Genomic DNA, 24,930 nt, shown 5'->3' with positions numbered 1-24,930 from the left:
TCCTCTCTCTTGTGGCTTCAGAGACTGTTAAAAGGGTTTCTCTTTGGCCTTCTTTTCTCTAAAACTTACAACCTCGGTTTGTTCAGTTTCTGCGATGACTTTTATCCCTTTTGCTGTTCTTGTCCGTAGACCTCCAGCTAGTTCACTTTTTTCTCTGGGTTGTAGTCCAATGTGGTGGTTCATGGGGTTTTTCCCTCTGGCTTTAATTAATGGGTTTATTTTGTATCTAGTTTTCATGATACTCACTTAGATTTATGCTATACTTTTAAAACCATCCTTAGTGTAAGTGAGTCTTTATTGTCTCTGTATTGATGTTACTTGTACTTTTTAGAGTTCAAACATGTTTTGAGATCAGTGAAGTATTCAAAATTTAGCAAAAGTTCTTGTTGGTGTTTCTTTTTCATCCATTGCATTTTTTCTCTTAATTTGTGCTGCTTTCTTCTGTGGAAATAGTAACATCTTAAATTTTTTTTTTTTTTTTTTTTTTTTTAAATCCTTTCATACTTACTCTTAGTACTTCCCACCAATTCTGTGAATAATTTTTTAAAAATTCTGTTGTCTTTGTTTGGAAAGTTTGTTGGAGAGCCTCTGCTAGTATTTAGCAACCTACAAATGGTTAGAAAACAAAATTCCAAGCCCTCTGATCCTTCATATGCCTCCACTTTATTCTTTTCCTCTAGTTATTACTTAGAGTCCCACAGAGAAAAGAGTAGATCTTGCTTTCCCTTGCAGACTTCAGAGAAAGTAACACCTCTTCTTACATGAGTGTATTTTCTGAACAATCTCTTTTTCTATTAAAGTTCAACATATGTGTCACTTCTATCACTTTAATCACATTTTTATTATTAAATTGCTTAATATGCACTTTACAGTAATTTACAAATCTAAATCATGCCTTAAAGGCAACTAAGCCTTGTTCATTATCAGACCCTTTCAGGTAACACCAACTAAAAACTGTTATAAACTGTTACAGTTGTATTATTTCTGAAAGCAAAAATTAAGCTATATTATTTCCCTCCCCATCTCCCTGCTCCCCTAATGACAATTAAGAACTCAGTTAAACAATTGCCTTGGCTGGAGTGGAATGTTACAGATTGGCATATCCTTGGTATGCATGTATGAGTGAATCGTGTAAATATGTAGCTTCATCACAGTTTCACTATAATGGATTCTTTTGAGACTTTTTTTTTTAAGGACTGAGATTCATGATTTCAAAGTCCTAATTGTAACAAATCTCCAGGAAGCTTTTGATAACTGCTGTTGTATGAATACATGTGACATAAAAAAAAGCAAATTACTTGCCTAGTTGATTGTCTTCATGGCTATTAACATAGAACAATTTTGTACGTGAAATTCTTTACGTGGTTCACCTCTTTAATGAGAAGATGTTTGTGAAATAGCATGCAGAACAAAGTAATTCTAAAGGCTGCTAAGTTTGGTAATACACTGAAGTACAGTACCTAAATTAGGAAGTAAGTTGTAATTGTTACTCAGTTTATACCATTCATTTGCAGTATCTTTGAGAAAGGCTGAAGAGGAACACACTACTTAAAAATAACATTTTCATATGCAGCAGTGTTATCTTTCTTTTTTCCCCTGACTGATGCAGAGTTGTGAATTCTTTAAAAGTCAACCTCTGATCTCTAGGAAGAAAAGTACTTCTATTTTAGAAATTCAGCTTCTCCGTCTCCTTTTGAGATTTGGAAGCTTCAAAGAGTCTGCCATGAGCACGTCGGTTCTGACTGAAATGGGATGTAAAATTAAAGTCCCCATTAATTCTCTGAAGTTAGTCATGCTTCACACTAAGAAAGGCTTCTACAAAAGCACTGTGTAAAGATCTAGGACAATGATGTGGAATAAGATTTAACTTAAAGCAGACTGTAACACTGACCAACAACCACATTCTTCTTTGTCATTTTCCCCCTCCCAGTCTGACCTCTTGGGTTAACTGGTATGCCTCTTACCATGCCCAGCCTTGCCATTGTCTTTGACATGTCTCTGGTGTTGGCCCACAGTCATGTTCAAGCATTTGCAGATGAGATTTCCAAGATCCTGCATGCGGATGAATGATGAATGAATATCAATGTCCTGCATACTGGTGAGATGGGATACGATTAAAGGAGGAGCTTCTTTCACTGAATTGTTTCTGGGTCCAGGTTATTATAACTAGTGAGCAAACTAATTTGCAGACATGTTTCATAAAGAAAGCTTTATTGTGAGGCCTGCAGCCCAGCTATCTTGCCTACAGCTGCTGCTGCCCCTAGGACAAACATTCCCCTTCATTCTGCATCTGTGCTGCCAAAGCTACATATTTTGATGATTGGCATGTTGTATTATGCCATGTTGGAAGTCACAAATGTTGTGAAAACTGTGTAGTACTGCATATCATAAGATGGCAAGAGAAGCAAGGAGGCCACCTTGGGCACTGTGGGCAGCCGTTGTGTAAAATTGTTCCATCATAATAATCAACTGTTCCTTCAGTAGCTTTGACTAGCTTATTCTGGCATTACAACAAACAAAAATCATCCCAAAGGGTAAAGAATACACAGAATAGTGGCTACAAACCTGGTGAGGCTTACCCAATTGCTCTGTCAGCTTTTAGCAATTTGGAGGACTTGGAGATGTCTTGAGAAGAAGATGCTTATCTACATCGCAGTACACTGATCTAGTGTGTGGCCTGAAATTTCTGTCCAGTTATTTTAAACAAGGCAGTCTGGGCTGGCAAGTGAGCTGGTACTGGATTTTTGACTCCATTCTTATTTTACAGGGGAAAATGAGGCAGGGGTAAAAAACAAAAATACATTTTCCTGGGTAGCACAGGACTGAGTAAGGAGCTGCTGCTATGGCTCTGAGGAGAATTTAAAAGCTGGCATATATCCTTTAATATTTCATGAGTTGTCATGAATGCAAACATCAACCTTAATGAAATTGTTTCCTATATTTTTAATAAGCCATACTATTTGTCTCAAATCACTCTTGTACTTAAACTATGGAATAAAATATTGGTATTTAAAAAAATCAATATTAACATTGTTTAAATATGTTTTTATAGTAGACTTAGATGCACTTACTCTTAGAAGTTAAGCTCTGTGAATATTAAATCTAATTCTTAGTCTTTTTACTTCATGCTGGAGTAAGCTTAAGCATACAAGACAGAGCTGGTGTGGAAAAACAGTTGTGTGGATCAGATTTTTGAAATACCTCAGCAGGTAACAGCTGTATTTCAGCAATATAGTGAAATGGCTAATATTTCACAAATGTTTCCTTTAAGTTTCCTTGTAGAGAAGATTCTGCCCTTTAGCAATATTTCAGAAGTAGTATGTGATTAAATACACTGTACTACAGTGTTTACCCAAAGCAAACACAGCAGAAGCATATTCTTGTTAAGTGTCTGTGAAAAGTAATATTGTATATGTGTATTTGCCTATTGAATGCTATATTAATTTGTTCAATTTAACAGATTCATTTTTACTTACCAGATACAAATTCAGTCTTTTACTGGGGCTTTTCATTCCTTTCACAAATCTAATTAAATTCTGCTGAAGGATGTATATAAAAACTGTTTTGGGGGACAAATTCTTAATGGTGGTGGTAGGTGAACAGAAAAAGCATAATTGTACTACGTGTCAGCAACAAGCTAACAGGAAGCAAAGCCTTAAAACCCAGCAAATACAAAATCTGCAATGCTGTTAACATGATGCACATGTATAGAAATACATTAAAAATATTTTTGAACTTGTTTTATACACACTATATCCCTTTAATAAGGCTACTAAAGTGGACTGACTGTCAGTCTGAACCATAGCCTTGAAGGGTTGCACAGCATATATTTCTGAGAACCTCTTCTATGAAAGGGAAGAGTGCTAAATAGCTGTCTGCATGTGGTCCAAGTCAGTGCAGGGCTGACTCTATGGACAGTAAACTCTTTCAGGACAGCAGCAATTTCTACTAGTTTGTAAAGCATTAGCAGTTTGAATAGCAGTGTGTGCATAATCAGCCTTCAAATACTAGGTGAAATTTGCATTTTGTACCGCCCTGTCCCCCACTTTATTTTTGCATATAAGCTGTTGTAAACTCAAATAACTGGAATTCTTGGAAGAATACGAATTGAGAACCATTGTTTTTAACTAAATTGTATTTTGAAGACTAAGACTTTAAATGTAGTGTTCATATTCCTAATGTGTTCTTTTAGGCGCAACTTTTAACTGGATATTAATTTTTGGTCCTTGAAATCGTCTTGGCTATAACTTCTGGTCTTTTACTGAATTTTCATCCTTACTGTGATGGGAGTATTTGTATTTTTTTACATTTGTACTAAACTATTTGTACACATGGTCTTTAAATTATTCTTTTTTTTAGAAAAAATACGAAGTCTTCAAGTTAGAAATGAGTAATTCAAAAATGTGTGACATATGCAGCCCCTATAAACCAAACGGGTGTAAATTTAGCCATGAATTAAGTTGTAACATAAGTTTTGTGTATGTGTACAAAAGATCAGAATCATCTTTCTGACACTTGTGTTATCCCTAAAAAAAGCAAAATATTAACTTGTAGTGCTTCAGAATTGTTATGGTTTTGGATCAGTTTTAAGAATTTTTTTTTTTTTAATAATTTAAGAGATATTAATCATTTGAAAGCTCTACTATCCTAAAATTAGGATACTTTGCTTTTTGAGGAGTTGGGTTCTTGAGACAAACATCTGGAAATAATGGCTGATTTTCTAAATTAAAACCTGAGTCTTAGCCTTTAGTGAGATACTCTTTTGTCTTTGATTTTGTGTAGCAGGTTATTTGGTTAAACTAAAGTGGTACCAAATTACCATAAGGTAAGTAAGGTTTAAAAAAATAGTAGGCGGATAAGTTTCCAGACACTTGTATTTGCCACAGACTTCCCTTGCATATTTCCCATCTCTGTTTGCACTTCTTTTACTGCTCTTTTCAGAAGGAAAGTTCATTACTCTTTATTTAGTAAATAATGTTGACAGTAATGAACCAGGTGGCATTAAATTAGTCTGTACTGTTTGCTTGGGGGGCAAAGATTGTCAAGTATTAGAATACTAGATCTGGGCCTATTGGTACACTGAATTCAATTTATTTTTCTTTTCAGATGTTTCCCATATAGTCCTATATAAATTTTAAGCTCAGGATCTCAATGTCTTAGGCACTTCAATTCTGCCTGAACCTAACACTGATGAAATTGTGGTTTCACACATGTCCCCAGAGAGTGATAATGGAATGCACAGATTTGAATTACACCTTGTATGTGTCAACTCAAAAATGTTATTAACCATTTCTTTCTTCCCTAATATATTTTTTTTTTAAATTGTTTTCCCTGTTAAGAAACATTCTTCCTTGATTTTTGGAGTAGTGGTACAGGTGCTCAACTCCTGGGGCTTAAAAACTGTGAGGTCACAGTAGCATTAATAATTCCTCTGTATGGACTTACATCCTGCCTCTATCTGTGTCCAGGAATATGCGCTGACAATTATTGGTTCATGATGGGTAGCATGGAAAGCCCACTTTGTGTGTTGACTATTGTTAACCTCATTTTGATACATCTGTTTTCTCTGATAAGCAATACTGGCTTCCCTTTCCACTTCAGAACACAAATAATCACATGCTATTTTAACTACATACTGCTTTTCTCCTTAACACATCAGTTACTCTTTAGAACCTCTGAAGTACTATGCAGAATTAATTTCTTATTCTTTGTTATATGCTTCATACAAACAGTCCTTGCTTTGTATTTCTTCCTGATTTCTGATTGACGTGATTCTGGAGACTGCACGGTGATAGTGCTGAAAATGATTCAAGACAAGTAATGCAGTCTTTGTTACAAGGCCAGCTCTTTCTCAAATTCTTCCTTACCTGCCTACTTGACTAGGTGATTTTTGAGGCTTCCAATACTGATTAAACACATGGGTTTTGTAAACTTACTCAGAGTGGTTTTGTAGTCATTACCACATAAAAGAATGAATCCTATCAGTAATTGCTAATCTAAAAATATGTAAATCCTCTCAATTTTAGGTCAGTCTGCTCTTCTAACAAATACAAGAGTGTCTTGCAAAACACCTAATCAGAAACTACAGGGACTACTGACCTCGCAGCTTTAGACATGTTGAAGTACATACAGTTAGTTGAATCTTGTTTTAACACATAACTCAAGACGGTTGGATGAAGTGTCCTTTAGCTGAACCTTGCTCATTATATGCTGAAATATTTATGTAACCAATATGCAAATGTGTAACCAATTGGCACTTTAGAACTGCCCTGAGTATTGATAAGATTTTGTATGTAATAGCTGTTACTTTTCTTGCTGGCATGCTGGATTTATTCCAGCATCCAGACTTGTGCAACTTTGTAATAACATTTTGTCTCTGTGTGCTAAATTTGACTCATTTGCAGGCACACTGGGTAAAGAGCCATAGTTTTGGGATGAGGGGCTGGGGGGCAACCAACAACTTCTCTTGAGGTGTTGGAAAGAGAAATTCGTAGCTGAGTGGTGGACGTTTTTGAAACTTAATTAACAGTTGAAGAACATAAGTTGGAGTTAGTAACTTCGAATATAGGGGAGTATGTATTTGTCATAAAAACCTTTAATTATTATTGTCATTTTATGTGTCTCTGCATTGAAGGTATCCTGAATTAGCAACTGTATGCAGAAATCCCGATACTATAATTTTGTATCCTGGAGCTGATGCAACAAATTTGGAAGAATTTGCTGTGAGGTCTTCTGGTCCATCTGTTATGATCATCATTGATGGAACATGGAGTCAGGCTAAAGATATATTTTACAAAAATTCTCTCTTTCGGCTTCCCAAGCAGGTGAGTTGTAATATGTAAATTAAAAATTTCAAGTGTGTTTAATAGATGCTTGTCTTTTTGTTAAAAAGAAAATAATGGAAATATTTTTTTTCTCGTCAATTGTAACCAGCTGACAAGATAAGGAAAACTTGAACAATTAAAAAACCCAATCTGTTAGATTGTCAGAAATATTGTAAATATTGAGGCATTTCACTTTGTCACTTGAAATTTGTTTGTGTTTGTTTTGAGTTAATGCATCTAACTTCATAGTGGATTGGTGTTTAACACTAGTTTCCAGTTTCTTGTTTATTTTGCTTTTTTGAAACTTATAGGAACTGCAGACTTTTTAATGTGAATTCACAGATATTCTGAAGTATTTGTTTCTATCAGCTAGCTCAATTTTGGTCTCCAAAATCATGTATAGGAGCAGTTTTGCTACAGACTGAAGTGAGGCAGACTTGATCTCTTGGGTTCTTGTAGATGGCATGATGACTGCAAGATATTTCTACCCATATATTGTTAAAATAATGTGTCTTAGAGAGAACTTTTTCAACATGAATAAAAATATTGCCTACTAGGTGGTATAGACAAGGATTTTGTTTCTGTTTCTTAAGTTTTTCCATGAGATTAGGATTATTTGTCCAGGAGTAGTTTATTGACAAAGCTGCCATTTTTATTCAAGGGCATGACTGAAAGTACTTTGCAGATAATATATTAATACTGATGGTTTTACTAGTGGAAAATACTCTCTTCATTGTTAGATCATCTTTTAATCAGTTAAGAGATTACTCTGTCCTTTCAGGAGGGGAAAAGTAGTGGCAACTTGGAAACTTCAAAAACCCAAACCATTATGGCAATGGTGTTAGAATAATTTAAATGGAATACTGTTAGTCAACATGCTGCTAATTCAAATAAATAGTTTCTCTAATTCTAAGCATAGATAATTTGCTTTAGGGTTACTGACATCTGTTCTATATAAAATCTGGGAATTGCTTTTAGGCTCTTACTATAGTGTGGCAAATAGATTATATTGGTGTAAGTAAAATGGAAAAGTAGATTCTAGGTTTTAGTCCAATTACTTTGGCCTTCAGAGGAAGATGGTGAAACAGGTGGAATTTACAGCTAGGAACTTACGGGATTCATTTCAATGTATTTCAGTTTAACTGCAACTTTAAGAATGGATTTTATGGAATTTATTCCACTGCAATAAATTTCAAATTTTGCAGAACATCTGTCATACACTGAGACACCTAACCATGGATACATGACTTGTCTTTAAGTGAGAAAGTGTTTCCGTTCAAAATCTCTTTAGTTGGGCCCTGCTGAATTTGCCAGCAAAAGTAAAAATAATGAATTCTGTAAACTGGCTATTCTCAAATGTAGAGTGCATTCCTGAGTAAGAAAAAGCAGAAGAAAACACTTTTTCCTGTCTGTTCACTTGGACTAAGGGGGTACAAGAAAGAAGTGGAGCCAGTACTGTGCCCTTATGGCCAAGAAGGCCAATGGCATCCTGGGTGTATTAGAAAGGGGGTGGTTAGTAGGTAGAGGGAGGTTCTCCTTCCTCTCTACTCTGCCTTGGAGAGACCACATCTGGAATATTGTGTCTGATTCTGGGCCCCTCAGTTCAAGAAGGACAGGGAACTTCTGGACGGAGTCCAGCGCAGGGCAATGATGATGATGATGAAGGGAGTGCAGCATCCCCCTTATGAGGAAAGGCTGAGGGAGCTGGGTCTCTTTAGCATGGAGAAAAGGAGACTGAGGGGTGACCTCATTAATGTTTATAAATATATAAAGGGTGAGTGTCACGAGGATGGAGCCAGGCTCTTCTCAGTGACAACCAATGGTAGGACAAGGGGCAATGTGTTCAAACTGGAACACAGGAGGTTCCACTTAAATATGGGAAGAAACTTCTTCACGGTGAGGGTGACAGAGCACTGGAACAGGCTGCCCAGGGAGGTTGTGGAGTCTCCTACTCTGGCGACATTCAAAACGTGCCTGGACACATTCCTCTGTAACCTCATTTAGGTGTTCCTGATCTGTCATGGGGATTGGACTAGATGATCTTTCGAGGTCCCTTCCAATCCCTAACATTCTGTGAAAAATAGGTCATTCTTCTTGTCTGTTCCTTTTAAAACTTCCAAAAATAGTTTTAGCTTTGTTTGCCAAAGCCACTAATTATTCCTGTTCTTTTGAAGCACACTTTTTTCACCCCCCGAGGAGAGATAGATTCATATCTCCAAAGACAAGATCCAATGTTTACAGCTGAACTCCAGCCCACTGTTCCACAACAGCCCTTTTCTAATATTTTAAACTGTGTTTAGTGCCCCGTTCTTGAAAATAACTTGGGGGAAGTAACTTGTTCTAGGTAACCTTCCTTTTTGCTTCCCTTCTTATATGTAACTGCTGTGACAGAACTTCCTCTCAGTAGCTACATGTACAAAACGTAATCTCTGCAAAACCTGGATCAAGCAGAAGTGTACTGCATATATTCTAAAGTTGTTTTTTTCCAGTCATTTAAAAACTGAATTATTTACTTCTGTTGTGTGTAATTCAACTTTGAAGAGCTGAAGTTCATGCCAGCTGAAACTTGATAATTGTTTTAGCTTTTTTTTCAGCTGACAGATTGTCTTCAGTAGTCGATTTGATTTATTGGAGGAGCAGTAATTGGAGCATATTCCAGGTGATTACTGCTTCATGGTACTTAAGTGCTATCTCTTGTCTGCATATAGTCAGTGTTTTTGGCAGATAAGGTCACTAAGAGTGTTATAAGAGAGGACTGTGTAGATAATCCATTTTGTTTTCTGACTCTCTTTGAGGTACCATTGTCTTCAATTTCTCTTCCATTATGATAATGAGAGTAGGTGTTGGACTTTTACTTATTTAGTTTAGATTACTTCCGTTTCTTCATTTTTCTAAACTGCTTTCACTGAGGAGCATGACTAGATGAAACAATCTTGGTTTTAAAATTCTGTTCTTAAATGTTTAAAAATTTACTATTCAAGAATATGGCTCTAGTAGGACCAATTTCTTATTCTATATTGTAAGCTGTCAAATTGATTTCTCTCCAATCAGTTATTAACATGTAAGATAAATTTAGGTTCTAAATGACTTGTTGATAGTATTTCTTTGTTTAGAAAAAGGCTAATATTTTGCATGTGATTTTTGATCTATTGTACCTGGATTTTTTTTTTTTTGGTAGTCATGCTTGTCTTGTTTCACTTTATTTCTCTTAACACTTATTTCTCATTGCTTCATTCTCACATATTATTGTGGAGAAAATAAATCAGGAGCTAACCAACTAGTCAAACTAGTGCAACATGCTTAGTTACAATACATAACTCTTGAGAATAATCAAGCGAATTAATTAACATGGGGTGAAGTCCTATTTCCATATGTGAGAGATATTGGAAATTAAGTGTTTCCCAGATACCTTCCTTAAATACCTTTATAGTGGATTTTGTTCACTGTGTTATAGTTTAATTTTGTCTGTGAACCATACTTGTATTTAAATTAGTTTAAAGAAGATAGCCTGTCATGCATAAACCAGCAGAATCCATTGAGCATTAAAAAAAACAAAACAGAGATGGCCAAGCCAGTTTTGTCTAAGAGTTGAAAAAGATAAAGTTCAAAACAGCACCATTCAAAAGAGCAAGATTTAATATATTCATAATGTAAATGCAGGGACATAAAAATAATATGTGTTATGCATAGAACTGAAATATTTTTTTCAACCTACAAAGCACAGCATTGAGTAAATAAGGTACAGAAAATGAATGATACTTCAGGATAAGTTCCTCTCTTACTTAACCTTCTGTACTGCAAATAAATTAATTTGATCACACTGATATAATTAAAACATCACCTGAGGTGCCTGTCAGAAACACCTTACAGGAAGCATATCTATTAAAAAGAAATGCACCCTGCTGACTTACTAGTCATCCAAATTCTGCCTCACATATTTCTGATTCCAGCAAGTGTCTGAAAGGACAGAAGTGAAGTTTTAAATCTGGCCTGTGTATTATCATTGTGGAAAAACTCAATGTTAAAAATAAATTCCTTAAAATTTTGAAAATCCAAGTGCTTTGAACTCGTGGATTTTTTTTTTTTCTTCCCCACAAGTACATAATGTTCTACTAGGCCTTTCAGGTATCTGAATGATTTGATCTCATGGCGAGCATGTGTTCTTTTCAAGCTTTTTCTTATGTTCTATAATTAAAATTTGTTCTCCATGTGGAGAAATTTCTTCAGGCTGGGTTTGTTCTTTTTCTTTCACATGGGAACCCCTGCAAAAGTCTGCTGGACCAGAATCATAGAACAGCTCAGGATGGAAAGGACCTCAAGAGATCTGGTCCACCCTTTTTGTGGGAAAGGGAGCCTGTATGAGATTATCTAGCATCCTCTCCAGTCGCATCTTGAAAACTTCTAGAGATGGAGACTCCACCACAAACCTGAGGATGTTCCAGTGATTGTTCTTACTGTAAATATTTTTATTATATTGAGATTAAACCTCTCCTAGTACAACTTGTACTCTTTGGCTCTTCTCCATGTGGCTCCTTGTGAAGAGAGAGCCTCTTTTGTCTTTGTAACTGCCCTTTAAGTACTGGAATACTTTCTTGAAGTCTTCCTTGAGCTTTCTCTTCTCCAGGGAGGAAAGACGATAGTAGAATTATGAAGAAGATGCAACCTTCAAGTCTGTAGAGACACTGGTGTTTAATTCAATTTTTAAACACTCACACTTTGAGTCTTAAAATTATAGCTGCATTACACTTGAGAGTCTTGCTTTCCTGGGTGTGCGTATGTCCTTGAGATAGCTTTGAGGCGATCAGTTTGACCTAGTCTGTCCTATACGTATCTCAGTAGCAATCTTACCACAGTGGTGTGTGTTCACAGCATGTGCTATTCAAGTGCGCTTATGATCCTGGTAAACAGCAGCTTAAGCCAGTGGTGTTAAGTAGTAACTGGATTGAACCTAGCTATATAAATGCTCCTGTGATTTAAGCATTTACTAAAAGTCAAAGGGATGTGGACTAAGTGCATCTGCATTTTGGCATTTTACGTCCCTGAATTTTTTTAGGCCTTGTAGTAGAGCATCAAGTGTAATTAGTATCCCTGAGACTGTTAAAACATTTCCTTTATTAAAATGATGGCCAGAAAAGTTATGGATCATTTAACATACAAATGATTATTTTAAAATTCTGAAATCCTGCCTAATGCAAAATGGAACTGAAAAAGTCTTTGAGGTGGTAAGATGAGTAAAAACAATATAATGAAAGTGAACTAAGATACTATGTCAAGAAACTCTTGCAAAAGTGGGCAGTAGTATTGACTATCCTGCAGGAAACATTTTTCTCTTGCGATAGTACCACTAAATGGTGGTAGAAATAAGCTTTGGTATACAAAACTGAAATATTAAACATTTGCTGGATATTTTCATCATTTCCACTGCAGCTGGTATTTATACTTTTCCCTACACATCTGTCTGGATCCATATTTTCTGAAATAATGCTAGAACATACTAGTAGTTATTTGTTAAAGACTATAAATGACTTTTTAAGGGTGGAGTGATGTTAATAGTAAAATAGCAGGCAGAGAGAGACTGTTAGTGTTCTACATGCTTAGGACTAGTATTCTGAAAAAGTCCAATTCAAATTAAAATTCTCTGTAAGCTTTTTATTTGGTTGTGTGATTTTGATTGAAGTGTGTTTTTCCCAAAACTTACATAATTTCATAAGAACTACTGGTATTTAATAAGTTACGGTATTTTAAAAATTGAGTAAAAACAGTTTAGTACTTTACTTTAGATTTGCTTTACTATTACTTTATATTTCAGTAAGATGTTAAGATGTATTTGTGAACTACAGGAAATGAAAAAAACATTTGGTGTTTACAAACAAATGTAGTCTTACTGTAGGAGCTTACTACACCAGAAAGACTAGGTATAAATCACATCTACAAGTGATTTTGTAGAAACTTTATTTGCTCATAACAGTCCTCTGGATTTTAAAATGCTTTGTTTTGTACAAAACTTTACAGATGTAGAAGCAAAGGTAAGTGTGGTGATTTTAATCTGGAACGCCCTGTATATGAACATGGATAAAAACATGCAAGTACATGACAGCCCTGAAAGCTCAGGGATCAGTCTTCCGGGCACTAATTGTTAACAGGCTGCCGTGTACCCTCACTCCCTTGCAGTGTACGCCTATATAGCAGGTTTAAGACTGCAAAAGTGAACTGTTGGATATGTTTTCCCACTGGGGTGAATCACAAAATTACTTTGAGACATTTCTGAGGCTTTGGGTTATGAAGCAAATTATCATCTCTAAGCTCTTAGTGAAAAGTATGAGCAGACAGCAGGAATATAAAAAACATTTGTAGCGGGTTTGCTTCTTTGTGCGTACTTGAATTCTGCATTGCATGGTTCACAGCCTTAAACAGTTGCAGTTACAACCTGTCTGAATTATCACTCTGTACTTTTTATCTGATCTTTTTTTAAAGGAGAAGAATATTCTGCTGTCCCTACCGTACTTTTAAGGGAATTGCATTGCAACTCCTATGTTAAAGTGTTTAAATTCTTAGTGAAACTGAAAAATACAGTGACTCTTGGAGTATTAAGTGTATTAAAGTATGTTTTTTGAACTGTGATGGGTAGTTAGTTTGTTACTAAATATACCAAAGCTAAAGTCAATATTTTGTTTGATTTTTATTTTATATGCTAGTTGAAACTTGCTGTTATTCAAATAATGTGGAGCAGTTTTCATGACACTGTAGTTCTCAAACACTACTTCTGCCTCCAGCAGAGTAGACAGAGACAAAGAAGGCATTCAGTAACTGCCTTCTCTGTATCTTCTGTCATCAGGGCACCCACCCCATTCATCAGTGGGCCTACATTGCCTCTGGTGTAAATAGTTGAAATTAGCAATCATGTGGTAAAAGATTATACTGAAGCTGTCTTCAGTCTTACAGATTGAATTTTGTTCACCCTGTGACTGTTGGATGTTTCATCTTTCTCATTGAGCTAGACACTTTGGCCAATGCTGTAGGGTTTTTCTGGATTTTTCCAATTTATACATGATTTCCTATTTTCCTACTTTATAGTTCATACTTAAATACTCTGTGAATGGTTCTTCATCTGAATAAGGAGTTTTTGTTTTGTGTTTTGAAACTTCGGGTTAGTAATGGAGTTTTGCAAGATCAAAATGAGTAGAACATCATTGTATTTGGAATTTAAGGAGGTAGATTTTTGTTCCAGGAAGAGAATGAAGTAGATACGACAATATCTAAAGAAGGAAGTATGAAAGGTAAAGAAGTTACAATTCCAACAGACAGTATCTATAAATGAAAAAGAAACTGTTATAACTAAAATTTTTCAACAAATGGTGATTTGAGCTTTTAATCAGTATTCTGTAGCTAGAGAATAACTATTTTAGTGATTAAGGAATTAGCAATTCTTAATTGCAAGATATGCTACAAAGACAATACATTGGAGGCGTGGGAAGATAGGATTTTATTGTGTTTCTTCATGGCTTCACTGATTTTGTGCAATACAAATTGCTACATTGAATTATTTTAAAGATACTGTAGGATATTTTAATACACTTTGTTATTTTAAATTAGTATTAAAATATAAAGATCTTCAATAAAAAGCTCTTCTAATCAGCAGCTCAGCTGAGCTTTTTTCTTTGAAAAGAATTTTTGAAGAAATTTCAGTTGAGCTCTTCTAGAAAGTCCTAGAGGAAATATATTTATGGATATAACAAATTTAACTTTAAAGAAAATATTTAAATTTATGTCCTGATCTGGAATCATTGTTACCGTCTGGAATTTTTACAAATGACACAAGACGACCTTGGAAAAACTTGATAGCGGAAACTTATGAGACATATGGTTTAAGTGACTTTTATAGTTTTTTAATATGATTACATTGATTATGTCTTGTAGTCCATGAGTGACACCCTTTAGATAAGTGTGTTCTCTCAGGAAGTTTTGCTTAGCCACAACTGAGGAAGAAGCCACAACCATTAGAGTATGCACTGCAGACTTTATTGCAACAGCTGCTGTGGTTTGCAAAGGTAATGCAGAAAAAGCATTGCATTAACTTGGAGCAGCGGACGCTATTAGTTCAGAGGGAAGAATTAGCTGGTTGCACAGCAGGCTGCTGTGCGGCACCATTAGGCTGGTGGTACATTGTACAAAGCAATCACAGAGCTCTGTGGGTGAAGCTGCTTCTGTTTATGAGGAGATAAACATAGCGTAGTGGGAACAGATGGCTAAAAAAAAATTTGACCTTCTACTACTTCAGTGCCAAAAAAGGTTGAAAAAATTACCTAGTGACAAGCACACATGTAAAAATGTAGGCAAGATATCCCAAGTACTTATTATCTTATCAGAAGTAAGTAATAAGTGAATCAGTTTTATTTGTTTGTGTTGTAGATGCAAGCATGTGCTATCCAATACCTGAATGCGCTATTTCTGTCACCCGATACCTCTTTTTCAAACAGCTAATGAACATGTCCTTTGGGTAATTATACTTATGCTGTATAGTTGCAGAAGGAAAAAAATTATCCATCCCTTAGAAATGCTGAACTTCAAAAGTGCTACACAGTTGATTTTGCGAGTTGGGGTGATGGAGGAATTCGTATACTGGTATTCCAGTATAAAATAATAATTTAAACTGGAAATTCAGTTATGTATGAAAACTGTGAGTCTTGCCCTGTAAGATGACATCAGTCTAACCAACAGTCAAGAGAAATGTGATTCCAGACAGTCAGGAATGAGGCCTGAAGTGTAATTCACTTGTAATTATTTTGCTTTTTCTTCCTGTGTTGTTATGCATAATATTTACACCTAGTAATGTAGTCATAAAATCATTTCTGAACATTTCAGAAGAGCACAGTGTATTTTCATTAAGTTAAAATATTCTAGTTGTAAGTTTACCATTTGCACAGGTTGTGTTATTTTTGCTTCTAGCTTATGAAATTCACTGTAAGCTTGAATGGTGTGTCAGCTCATGCATGAGTGGTTGTGATTTGAAACTGAGGGTTGCTTCATATTCACTTCCACTCTCTAGTTCTTTGTTTCTGCACTCTTCTGCTAGTTAATGACAATAATAATGCCAACAAATCGTCCCATCTGTTTATACATTCATCACAGCTTTGCTGTTTTTCAAATATTCAACAACTCATTTTATTTTTCCATCGTGCTTTCACAATTTCTGACACATCTCTTTTGTGTTCCTTGTACTTCTTTTGTTATATGAAAATGGATATAATCAGCTAAGATCTAGTTTCTCCCAGCTGATTTTTAACCCTTGAGGTTTACCATTCAGTTCAGCTTGCACTGTATGCTTAAATGTGCTTGACTAGCAGTGAGCATTAGTGGGCATGTTTGTTCTGAGCCAAGCACTAGTCATCAGGTGAGCTGATCTTTTGATATCCAAGTTAAGTCTGCCCACAGACTTGCTTGTGCTTTTAAAAACTGAGAGGCAGCTTTGAGATCAAGGAATCATCAGTAAATCTGGATTATTTTAAATTGTATTTTAATAGTTGAAAATTTTTTGTGTATCTGTTCTTCCGCAAGAGAAGTGAGAATACCAAATGCCACCTTGAGAACATACGGCAGAAGTAGTCAGAAATTACAAGAATATTTGTGTACAGAGGTTTCGGCCAACACTGTCTACAGTAATTTTAATGAATATTTAGAGACTTTGGAGGCGAGAGTTTTTGATCAGCCTTGAGAGCATCTGCAGTAGCCCTTGGAGAAGAACAACCTTTAACAGTCAGAATGTATTTCCACTCACACAAAACAGGCTCTATATGAGCATTTTTAATGAGGACCAATGCAATTTAAAATCCCAATTATAATTTCATTTATCTATATACCTTTCAATATTTGGCACACAAATAAAATACCTGTGTCAGAAGAGGTGATAATCTCCTGTGTGTTAGGCATCATGATGTCAATATAAGGACGTGCACCCCCTTCTAAGGAAGCAAAGTCATTCCAACTGATGCTTTAAACTTCTAGGATGCTTCTGGTGCAATGGAAGTTATTGAAAGAAGCATAAAGTATCTCAGAATTATCTTTCAGCCACAAAATTTATGTTCAGCTCTATAATTGGCAGTTTTCTGAGGACAATCATTCCTGATTGCTGTCTCACCCAGTCAAGAGTGAAGACTTGGAGGGTGTAGGCATCAGGAAGTCTGAACATCTCCACAGTCCAAGATTATCACAGTCTCTGATTGTTCCTCTAGTACTGCGTATTACTGGCTGTGTTGTTGCTTATCCTTCAACACATCCAGGGAGGCTGCAGTAATGCCTGTACCAAAAAAATAATGGAAAAGATAATAGAGAATAGAATTAAAAATCCGTGCATAAATATGCAGTGTTGGGCTAGCCCAATGCAGCCCTTTAAAAGAGTTCACATATCTCACAAAGTTATTGGAGCTCTTTACCCACCTGCTCCATGACTCTTTCAGAAGCAATCTGACTTAAGTAATGCGCAAAGGTCACTTTGGCAAGTGCCCTCACCAAATACCCTCTTGTGTCATAGGAACAATAAGTGTCTCATGCAGAAAATATTAAGCAAGGTAGCAGTAACTTGTCTGTTTTCATAACGATTGTAATTTTATTTTACAGTTTATAGAGGTCATCTGTGGAGCCCCCAATGAATCCATGCTGTTCAGCATATTCTGAAGTAATATAAAGGAGGGTTGACTAGTTGATAAAATTTGGTCATGGTAGTAATTTAGAGTGGTAATGGGAAGGACCATCTGTGAAGAGATGTAGAAAGACTACGAAGCTCAATAAGTGGACATTAACATAGCACAGGAGATTCGCTATAGATAAATGGTAATGAAAGCATACACCAAAGATAATCTGAATTTTATGTAAAACAAAATAAAAACCAAACAAATTAATAATACAGAAACCCCCAAAACTCCTAACTGAGCAATTCCCTCATTGGGAATGAGATTTTGGGATCATAATAACAAGTTTGAAGAAAAAACCCTGTTCAGTGGTGAAAAGCATTGAAAAAATAAGTTTAATATTGCATGCACATGTCCTTGCTTGCATGTATGTGGTCTCTTTCAGACCCACAGCCCTCCTGTTTAAAAAACAAAACAAGACAACAACAAAATCAAAAATATCTAGAAGAGGTTCCAAGAAAGTGAATAAATAAGGAAAATATGGGATGTGTTGCATATAAGAAACAGCAAAGTGGGCTATTCTTTAACTGGGAAGACAACTGGATCGGCACGATAAAGATTTACAAATGCATGAGTGACACACAATGGGTAAATATGGACCAATTGTTGACCATCCTTGCCAATAGATTAAGCCATCAAGGAAATAAGTGATGAGATCAAATGGAAAAATGGTAGTTCTTCACACATATATCAAAGCTGTGGAATTCTTCACAGTTGGAATTTGTATATTTTTGAAGTTCAGAAAGTAGCTGGAGAAAATAATGGAAAAAACTCCATCAAGAATTAAAGTATTGTTAAATGCCAGAGTTTCACTTCCGTCCTTTGAGATCCCCAAGTTGTTGGAGGCTAGAAAAACATTCAGAGGAAGTATTTCTATGTGTATTTTACTATAGGCTTCTGCTTCCTATGTTAATTTTTTAACTCTTAGGGATAGATGTAAACCATACTTGGTAAATTAAATATTCTTTTGCCCTGTCCCTCCTTCAAAAGAGGAAGTAGAAAAAAAATGCATTGAAAAGATCAAATAATGTGGGGCACAGTAACCCAGGAGGAGATGACACCGAGGCCCTGAAACTCAGTGGGGCCTGAGGTGCATGGTGACTGTGTAAATAAGAAGTAGCAGCTGGTGGTGAGTATAACCCAAACGTCAGGAATTGTTTGGGAGAGACAAGAAGCCATTTTTCCAGGAGCCTACAGTTGCATCATTTTGCTATGCTAATACACCTGCTGTCAGCTACTTCACATGTTAAAATTGACAGTCTGTTTTCTTGTTTTTGTTTATTTCAGATATTCTCTGAACAGCAATGCTCACTTCTTCAGATTCACTAATTTACTTGCAGCTTCTGTCTTGTTTCTTTCTGCTTTATTGTTGTCTTTGTATATGTTTGGTTTAAACTGCTTCTGAGAAGACAGAAAACGGACAATGTTTTGCTCTTTTTTGTTTTCCATCTATACTTCTGCCTTTTCTTAATCGGGTTGTTATGTTTTGTTTTGTTTTGTTTTACTACTGGACTGTTTAACTTAACAAGTCACTTCTGTGATTTCCCAGATTCTTTTCTTGGATCACATTCCTCCTCTTAAGTTTAGATTTCCAATACAGTGCAAGCTATGATTCACCAGCTCTGCCCATATAACTTTATTTTTGAAGTAACTATTTCTTTTATTAAAGTCCTTTATCTTCAGCATATGAGAAAGCTGAAGCAAACTTTTTTGACCTCGCCACCTGGAAGTTTGTAAGGCCAGTATTTTTTATAGAAACTTTTTTTTTTTTCCCCCCCCAGATTTTGTCTTAAAGTTCCTGCTATTGATAAAGACACTTTGCAGCCATTCTGGAAGAGTGGTCATTTTGTAGGATTAGTTCTAAATTGAAGGGACAACTAGATGCGATATATTTTTACAAGTAAAATTTATTCATATGACAAATTAGTTACATTTATTTAAAGTTGAGTTTACTTAGTGTTTTACTGTGCAAATAAAGAATAGCAGAGTTTTGTCCTTAGTTTTCAGATTTCATTCCAGTCTTTCTCATGCCACTGAGCAATTACTAGATATTAATGTAATGAACAGCTCAATAGTCTAAGTAGTGGTTTTCTTGTTGTCCTTGAGCCTCAACACTTGAGCGTTTGATAGTAATTCTTGCATTTACTTAATAATATATTCTCATTTAAGAGTAGAACCCAAGTATCTAACTTCATTACTTATAGACATTTTGCACTTTACATACACACAAGACAACATTTCAAATTCAGGACGAGTTTTAGAATTGTTAAATCGTCATGTCCCTAGGTGATACTCTTCTGGATGAGATACTTTTTGCCTTGAAATCTCTTCCATTAATAAAAAAGAATGTTAACTTTAGCAGGTTATTGAGACTTATATTCACTTAAGATACCTGGGATATTTTTTTACTACAAATTAAAAAAAACCGAACAACCTTGTAAGTCTGGTTCAGAAATCCTACATTTTATCCCTTAGGAAGGTAATTAGAAATGGGATCTCAGTTAGTTGACATTCTTAAGTAGTAGTAATCAAATGTGGTGAGAGGTGAACTTCACACAAGACTCTCAATATACAGTCTTTTGTAGACTTACTTCTATGACATGTAACTTAATACCTTGTTGAGCTATCGTTTGTTCTTGAGTCCATTCCAGCTGAGTGGTGTCTTTGTCTTGCTTAGTTCCTACTCACTCTTCCTGTTTTTCAGCCTTGGCAACTAGTTTGAGGTTTTCTATGATGCATACAGAAGTTTCTCATGCAAATCCTGATATATATATATATATATATATATATATTTGTATATATCTATGTATGTATTTTTGGGGGATGAGGCATGAATGCAGTGGCACCTTCTTCCACTGAGGTCTGTACTGCTGTCTCCTGCTATCAAAACCCTGGTAATTAATGCACAATGCACAAGTTTTGTGTCTTCATCTTTATGCTGGGACCTCACCTTGCGAGGATTTTCAGACAGACTCAGAAATGTGCAGGGTGCAGTGCAAGGGTGAGCCTCTGTCCCATTGGCAAAGTGGGAAGGTGCCTTCCTGACTTCTCCGGACTGCTGCAGGCAACCAGTGTGCAAATGACTGAGGAGACGTGTAATAGGTGGCAAGCTGTGGGGCATAACGTTTTCCCTTTGAGATAGGTTATTCCAAATGGCCGGTACTGTGTGCACAAAGCAGTCAGCAGAATTCTCTCTTTTTAGTTCCATGTGCATATTCTGACTTCTGTACCAGGGAAGATGAGTTCAGGGAGCTCCTGTTGCTGGAGATGCTGTTTTGCTACAGTGCTTTCAATTAATTTAAACAAAACAAAACAAAACCAGAGGTTTTTCTGATGTTATCCCATAAGTGATGAACTTCTAGCTCAGGCATCCTAGCCAAATTCTTCGCAGAGTAATTAAACATTCTCTTAAATTCAATTTCCCCCATTTTTTTCCAACTGAATTAAATGTTCTTTGCAACATAGCTTTATGGGCTTGAATGAACTGTTAAATGAACTAGAAAAAAATGTGACCTGCTAGTAGGTGAGGTAAATGCTACCATATGTTTTCTTTTTTTAAACCTTGATTTACAGCCAGCTACTCATATTTATATGACGTCTTAGGAATGCTGTGATAAAAGGTGCTTTATAAATGCATGTCATAAAGCTATTAAAATAGGTTGCACATTTCAGGTAAGCAAAATGTTTTTGAGCCAAGACCTTCAGGATGATTTGTTTCTGAACTTGTTTGTGTCTATAATCTGCAAAGTTTCAAGACACCACACAAATACTCTTACTCAGCACTGTATTTATAAAAGGATGATTCCTGCTGAGTTTATTTACTGCCTCCTGTTTGGCCTTTGTGTAGCATTCTCACTCCATGCATAAGATGGCCACAGTCTGCTAAACATGCTTCAGTTTCCAAACAATAAAATCAGGTTGTTAAGAATGCTTATGGGTAATTTAAAATACCATAGCACTCCAAAAAACTTTCAAAATACTTCACTGAATTCAATATAAAGGAAAGGTTTACAAAAGCTGTTACTGATGACTGGAAGCTATGATCCTTGACCTCATAAACTGGCTAATTAGAAGAATTGCACACAAACTGCTGCCTGAGTTTCCAGAGTTTTGATCTTCTACCAAGTCAGTCACATCAGCATCTGCTTCGAGAAGTCTTCAGTAATATACACTCTTGCTTCATGCTGAATGCCAGTGAATAGCACTTAATCGATTGACTTAGTGGTTTCTGTGCGGCCTCTGTGGGGTGAGCAGGGGTTCACATAGAACCTGAGTAAATGAGCAGTGCCCAGCTTGATTCTGCAAGGGAAAAAGGAACAGTGATGAATAAGGGGTGCAGGTGGGTGGAAGGCAAATCAGAACCCAAGACAACAAAGGCCATCCAACAATGGTTGCGATGAGGAAAATTGTAGTAATGTAGGTCCCAGAAAGTAGTATGCTTTCAACCATACATCCTCATACTAATGGAAGAAAAATACATTGTTTTCACTGATCTGTTCTGTAAAAATTTTTTATCTATATGTGTCTGACAATGGTGATTTTACTAATAATTCTGTAGGAGAACCCAGTTATCTGTACACTGTACAGCTAGGTATGCGAGTTTTTATAGTAAACTTTTATTTCTGAGTTATGTTGGTGTTTTTAAATTGTGTAATCTTTAATGCAGCAGAGAAACTTCTTTTTATTACGTAAGTAGCTCACATCTTCTATATAATGACTGAAAAAATAGTGATAATTGTTAAAATTTTTACATATACTGAAATGTTTGATGTGTTCTGGTTTTAGCTGTTGTCTCACTGGAACAGAAACAATCAAGAAAACATTTTGAACCCTAAAGAACAAAGTGTTTTATGCTAGAACTGTCAGAAATTGCTGTTTCAGATGTCTGAGACCAGGGGGAGAGAACTGGGAATTAGCTTGGGTCAACACTTCCCACAGTGTTGAGATATGATGCTGAGCAATCAACAGGAGTCCGTCCATCTGACATTTGGGTTAATTTGACTGACATTGGTTCACTTTGATGTTTTTCTGGTCATAAGTGTGTATTTATTACCTCTCAATAAAGTGACGTTTTCTTTAAGACTGAAATGCATTGGGTAATTTGCCAGATGTCAGAAGTGTATGCTATTTTCACTCTTGGGCGGAAACTTTGCTTATAATATATTTCTTTTCAATTTCTTTTGTAATTGTTGTCAAACTCCTTGCTGAATATCTGAAGATCCTGCTGCTAGAACAGTTCAGGTTGTTTTGTACCATTGTGCCCATGCTGTAGTTCTCATGGGACATGAACACTTTGTCAAAAGGAAACTAGAAATATTTTTCATTTTAATTGAGCTTACTTTCAAATAACTACATTAATTGAAGGCTTTTTCCTTCTTTTAGTCTTCTTTTTACATGTTCTCTTCTGCCTTTGCCAAAGTTCTTCTCAGGAGCTTCTTCCACATTTTTTTCTTTCCACAGAAGAGCTTACTATTACTGACATACAATAAGAAAAAAAAAGAAAACAGAGGAAACAAAAGGAATTAGTAGATTCCAAAGGAAAATTTCATTGCACTGATGCTACTTTTTGACATTCAGATGTTTAATTTTCCTTTTCAATTTTGTGATATTTGCTGTAATTAAAGTTAAATGGCTGTGACAATACACGTAATTAAATTTTCTTCCTTCATTGCATGACCCCATTCTGTAGATCTGTACTCTGCTTACTGACTGAATTGCAGCACTTTCCTGTTATATTAATTATTAAAAGAATAGTGCTACATAAAATATTGATCTGTTGCGTGACATTCATTTCTGAAACGCAAGCAGAGCAAGAGAGATATTACTAGAAGTAATTTCTGGATCTTTCTTTCTCTAAATACAAAAAAAATAAAATGCATGGAAATTAACTAGAAATGCATAGTCATTTTATGAAGTGCCAGAAATGCCCTGTATGACTCACACTTAAATATAATTATTTTTAGGTAACATAATGGCAGCATTAAGTGATGTCATTCCCCAATTAGAGGTAAAAACCTGCAGTTTCAGAATGTAAGACCATAACCAGATGGTATTTCAATTATATGTGCAACATATATAGTCCAAATATTACCAGGCCTATCTTTTCTCCTAGCTGTGATGACTTTCCTTTCCTTACAGTTTCACTGTCTGTTAGCTCTTAGTTTTATGTAAGCTGTTTAGGTCAGCCTCAAGCTGCCTTCTTTTACAGGAATTTGAACCCTTTCTTTCAGATTAGAGCTACAGCTTGTCTGCACTTCAACATTACTGTAGTTATCTATATTAACTGAAGACCATACTATTTTGCCTTTTTAAGGATAGTAAGGCCTTCTGGTTTTGTTTGTCTTTTTTTGTTTTGTTTGTAGTTCTTGTGTTTTTAAATATTCAATAAAAAACACAGGGGAAGTAGTGAAGGAAACCTTGATTTTCTTTTGTTGCTATATGTAAGAAAGATTGGCATTATTCTTATTTGCTTTTTTTCCTCCTTACTATTCCCATAGCTTTTAAAAAATATATCCCACAAAAATATTGGAAGATCTTCTTATCCTCAGCAACAGAACTTACTGTTTCTCATTTGTCTCCTGTTTCTTCATCATCCCTTCCCTCAGCCTTCAAAGTGATTTACAGGCACTGCATAAATATCATCTTGGAGCTCGGAGAACGAAGGTAGCTTGCCTAAACTTGCACTGTGAGTTAGTGAGCTCAGATTATTTCCTGACATAAGTCCAACGTCTTGTCTTCCATGAAAGCAGGATTAGTGCATACAAACTTCAGCCTTATTCCAGCACTGGAGGCTGATACTTCTCTGTCGCTGTCAGCTGCCTGATCTTGACACCTTAGAAAGTGCCATTTTAGATAACTTCAAGTGATGGAGATTTTCATTAATTTGAAAGTTCATGTTACTTATCTAGTAAGTTACTTTCTGCAAAGCAGCAGTACTGAAGAGATTAACTTTTTCTTTTTTGTATGTACTTACTGTTTACATCTTATCTATTAAATGTGGACCAGAATATCCTGTTTTCTTATTTGAAAAAAGAGGTTCTCATGTAGGCGTATGTTTATTTTCCAAACTTATTTTGGGGTGGACACTTATTTCATGGTATATATTTTCCATGACTGGTGTAAGTGATGACAAACATCATGGGAAATGCTTCAAAACATTATGAGTTTGTGATTTTACCCGTTCCATATTGTATGTAACCTTAAGATTCAAAATATGCAGAGGGCATAAGCAACTTTTGGATATAACTTTCAAAAATATTGTTTACGTTGGTGATACTTTTAAACTATTATAGTTTGGAGGTGTTTCTACTATTCTACTATTTGGCAATCTAAAGAGACAATTTTATTTGACTTTGCAAAATGTAACAAGTGCTAAACTGTTGAATTCTCGTAGCATCTCTGAGAAGACACTCAAAATTTGA

At 35.6% G+C, this 24,930-nt stretch overlaps 1 protein-coding gene across 1 annotated transcript in view; it reads left to right on the top strand.

Moving 5' to 3' along the window:
* The window catches only part of DTWD2 (DTW domain containing 2), a gene marked incomplete at both ends in the record, with an annotated part of 82,961 nt that overhangs the window by 45,819 nt on the left and 12,212 nt on the right, over positions 1 to 24,930 (top strand). The window contains one exon of the mRNA XM_080362650.1: positions 6,635 to 6,824. Coding sequence (XP_080218776.1) covers positions 6,635 to 6,824 — 190 coding nt within the window. The remainder of the gene's footprint in view (positions 1 to 6,634; positions 6,825 to 24,930) is intronic.

This window comes from Nesoenas mayeri (assembly GCF_963082525.1).
Source record: "Nesoenas mayeri genome assembly, chromosome: Z".
Taxonomy (NCBI): Eukaryota; Metazoa; Chordata; class Aves; order Columbiformes; family Columbidae; genus Nesoenas; species Nesoenas mayeri.
This window is presented reverse-complemented; position numbering and strand designations above follow the sequence as displayed.